Source organism: Bombina bombina, chromosome 8 (assembly GCF_027579735.1).
Source record: "Bombina bombina isolate aBomBom1 chromosome 8, aBomBom1.pri, whole genome shotgun sequence".
Taxonomy (NCBI): domain Eukaryota; kingdom Metazoa; phylum Chordata; class Amphibia; order Anura; family Bombinatoridae; genus Bombina; species Bombina bombina.
The window spans coordinates 273,032,516-273,035,975 of NC_069506.1; the positions used below are offsets into that span (position 1 = coordinate 273,032,516).

Sequence of the window (3,460 nt, forward strand, 5' to 3'; positions counted from 1 at the left end):
ATATCTAATTGTTATATAAAGAGATTCCACCTCTGTGTAACTACATTATATGAATCATATTATTATATAAATAAAACCTATATTTTTATTTTAAAGTCAATTTAAAGCAGTCTGACAAAAAAATGAATAAGAAACCAACTTCCATGAATAAGAAACAGAATTTCACGAATAAGAAACAGCTTGAATAAGAAACCAACTTCCTTGTCGTACAAACACTGATCTAATTTACTGTTCAGCATTTCTACCACGAAAAATGGGCTAAAACAATGTATCGCAGTAGTTTAATTAAGGCACAATATACACAGATTTGCAGCAGCTCATCACTTTCGTGTCTCATAATAAAAGCATTGCATTTGCTTGTTGTATAATATGACGCTTGAAGCAGTCTGATCACGTGACATGAAGTGAAAACGAAACTAAATAGAAACAAGCATCAACTTTGAACTCGCTCCCTGCGTGATTTAAACTGCCGATGGGATGGCCGAAGAGCAGGCAATTTCTGAAATTGTCCAATTAGGCGCTTCAATGGGACTCCACCTATTTTGAATAGTCCAATCAGACGAGTCACATGATTAACCCATTGTTTGAAGCCCTTTTAGCCTGAATAAACCCTGTGTGTTTAGCGTGGATCGATGCAATCGGCTTTCCTATTACTTTTGTCTTTGTCACCCAAACAAGTTGTTGGAGGAGCAATATGGCGGTGTCCAGAGTGTAGAAGACGATCGTTGGTGTAACGGGACTGTTTCTATTTGTCTCTGTAAACGCATCAATGACTTTTGCAACTGTAAAAGACACCGGTAATACGTGAGACCGAAGAAGAGCATGTCTGTTGTAAATGTATGTCTTGTTATGCCATAAGGACAAAGACCCTTGAAAGATATGGTCCTGATCTAGTGCCTGAAAAGGGCCCTGCCTTTCATGTACATTTTCTGGGGGCCCTCGCACATGCTCTCACGCTAGTGAGAATTCCTGCTGCAGAATAATATCCTCTGAGGGACACTGCACATGGATTGCTGCTGCTAAAAGCGATTGCTCCGGATATACAAATCTAGGGACCTCTACTTTTGAAATATATCTTATAATAATCCCTACTCGTTACAAAGCAACTAGAAACCGCTGATCACAATACCCAACATATATGGACACCTTTTCTGAAATATGTGACTGCTCTTGTACTGAATTCCAGGTTCCGTATGACCCTACTCCAGAGATTCAACTTCTAACCTTTACTTGCCTTAAAGTTTCCTGCTGCTGCTGAGCCATTTCCCCATACCCATAATAAATTGGTGTTTGTAAGACATGCAGGTCCTCCTCATACTTCTTAACAGCATAAGATGGACATTGGATCTATTGTTCCTGGTCCTAGACCTGAATTACTGGCTAATGTCTTCTCTACTTTCTCTCCTCTTCTGGACTATTCGCTTCACCCTTGGCCTACCTGGACTATTGTCCATGGGACTGGTTCACTGCTGGGAAGGACTGCTTGGACTTGTGGCTCGGGCTGGTGACTCATGCTGCAGCCTTGCATTGGGTGGATTACAGGCAGCAGGTGATTTGTTGCGAGGAGGCCTGGTTGGACTGGACAGTCTGAAACTAGTTTGGAACCTGCTTTCCCATGTAGTGCTGCGGAGCAGAGAGATGGTACATCGAGGGCTAATCAACATTGGTACTTCTGGGCAAGCATTGAACCGCCAAATGTGGGAAGCTCTGGGGATTGCTGGGAGCTTGGCAGCCTACCTGGTGAACAGTCTGGTTAATATGTGTCTCATTGCAGTGCAGAATGTTTTATCCCTGGTAATGGCCCTGTGGTTTTCCTTGAATGACGTGTGCTTCACTGGACTAGAGTTGGCAGCAGAGTTGCTCTCTCACATTTCTAGCAGTGCTTTAGCAGTAGTTATTTTGCTGTGGACACCGTGTCAGCTTGCTCTGGATGGAGTGACATCACTTAGCAGGGGGTTAGGCATGATTTTGTTAAGGAACTTATATGAGGTTCTGCTCCTGCTTTTCCTAATCTGGCTAAGTCGAGCACTAAGCAGACAGACAGCTGCTATACACCAGTTTCGCAGAGGAGCAGGACAACTTTACCACATGTTTTTTGTCTGTGCATATGCAATTTTGAACTCTGCAATCTGGAGAATAGCCGCAACTAGAAGCAGTCAGTTGTTCAGGAGGTACAGGGCAGTGTGGGAAAGGTACTGGAACCAGAGGACAAGAATACATAATCCCCCTGGAAGGATTCCTGGGGAACAGAACCCACCTCTAAGAGCCCCAGCTGAAAGAAATCTGCCTATGAGGATCCCTCGAGCACAAATCCCACCTATACAGGTCCCTGGAGTACAAAACCCACCTGCAAGAGTTCCTTTAGCACACAACCCATCTGTGCGAGCTCTTGGGGCACAAAACCATCCAATGAGGGACCCTGGTGCACACAACCCAATACCAACATCTTCTGTTACTGAGCGTAATACGGTGTCTGTTGATGGTGGTGAGACATCACAAGATCCGTGGAAGCTTCTCAAGCAGCAGGAAGAAAGTAAAAAATGTGTGATTTGTCAAGATGAGACCAAGACTGTCCTATTGCTGCCTTGTCGCCACCTGTGTCTCTGTGAAGCTTGTACCCAACTCCTCCTTCAGCAGCCAATCCTCCAGCGAAACTGCCCCCTGTGCCGCCATATGATACTACAGACATTAAATGTCTATATTTAAGAAGGACAGCATGGCAACTCGTGTATAGTATCTACTATACAGGACTGCAGTGACTGAGAGACTCCCCTGGGGGGGGGGGGGGGGGGGGGTTGTATTTGGTGTTGTTGAATAATCTGAATAGACAGGGCTGTAATATTCACTGGTTGCAAAAGTTGCACATAGCAATGATGGAATAATATATGGGAGCCTGAAGGTAACACATTCAATCTCTGAAACCAATGTACTCCGTTTGCTTCATTATTCACAGAGGCCATTTAACTAGGACCAAATTGTTAAGGTCATACAAGAGTGACCATAAGAAAAGCTGCTTATTGTAAAGGGAACAAGCACTGTGAAATCAATTACCCTCTTTGGGCAGTGATGTTTTAATTAATGGGACCACATTCTGTGTTTTTGATTTCACTGTATAAAAACAATTTTAAATGAGCAAGTGATGTCTGACTTTTTTTTTAAACTTTCACTGATACGTGCACTTGAGCTTTTCATTTCCGAGACTGTCAGACAGGGAAGCTTAACAAAACTCCCCCTTGATTAGTTTCCCCTCAATGTTTGTTCTAACTGGGTGTCTCAGGAACTGTGAAAGCCCAATAACTGGAAATGATCCCACAGGTCAAATTCCCCTTCTTAGAAGGGTTTCAGTTATTCTGTCTCTCCTTATTGTATCTCTTCCTTCCTATGTTATAAGGGCACTGAGCGTGCCCCTATATAGCAAGAGTGCAGTTAACCCCTTTGTTGCCAGAAAGGACTGCAATAC

The 3,460-nt window shown here is 43.5% G+C and overlaps 1 protein-coding gene across 1 annotated transcript; it reads left to right on the forward strand.

The window, feature by feature from the left end:
- Positions 1 to 695: 695 nt before the first annotated feature.
- RNF26 (ring finger protein 26) lies at positions 696 to 3,132 on the forward strand. The gene has a single exon (XM_053690056.1). It carries the CDS (start codon positions 1,300 to 1,302, stop codon positions 2,704 to 2,706), a length of 1,407 nt encoding a protein of 468 aa, XP_053546031.1. The 5' UTR covers positions 696 to 1,299; the 3' UTR covers positions 2,707 to 3,132.
- Positions 3,133 to 3,460: the final 328 nt, after the last annotated feature.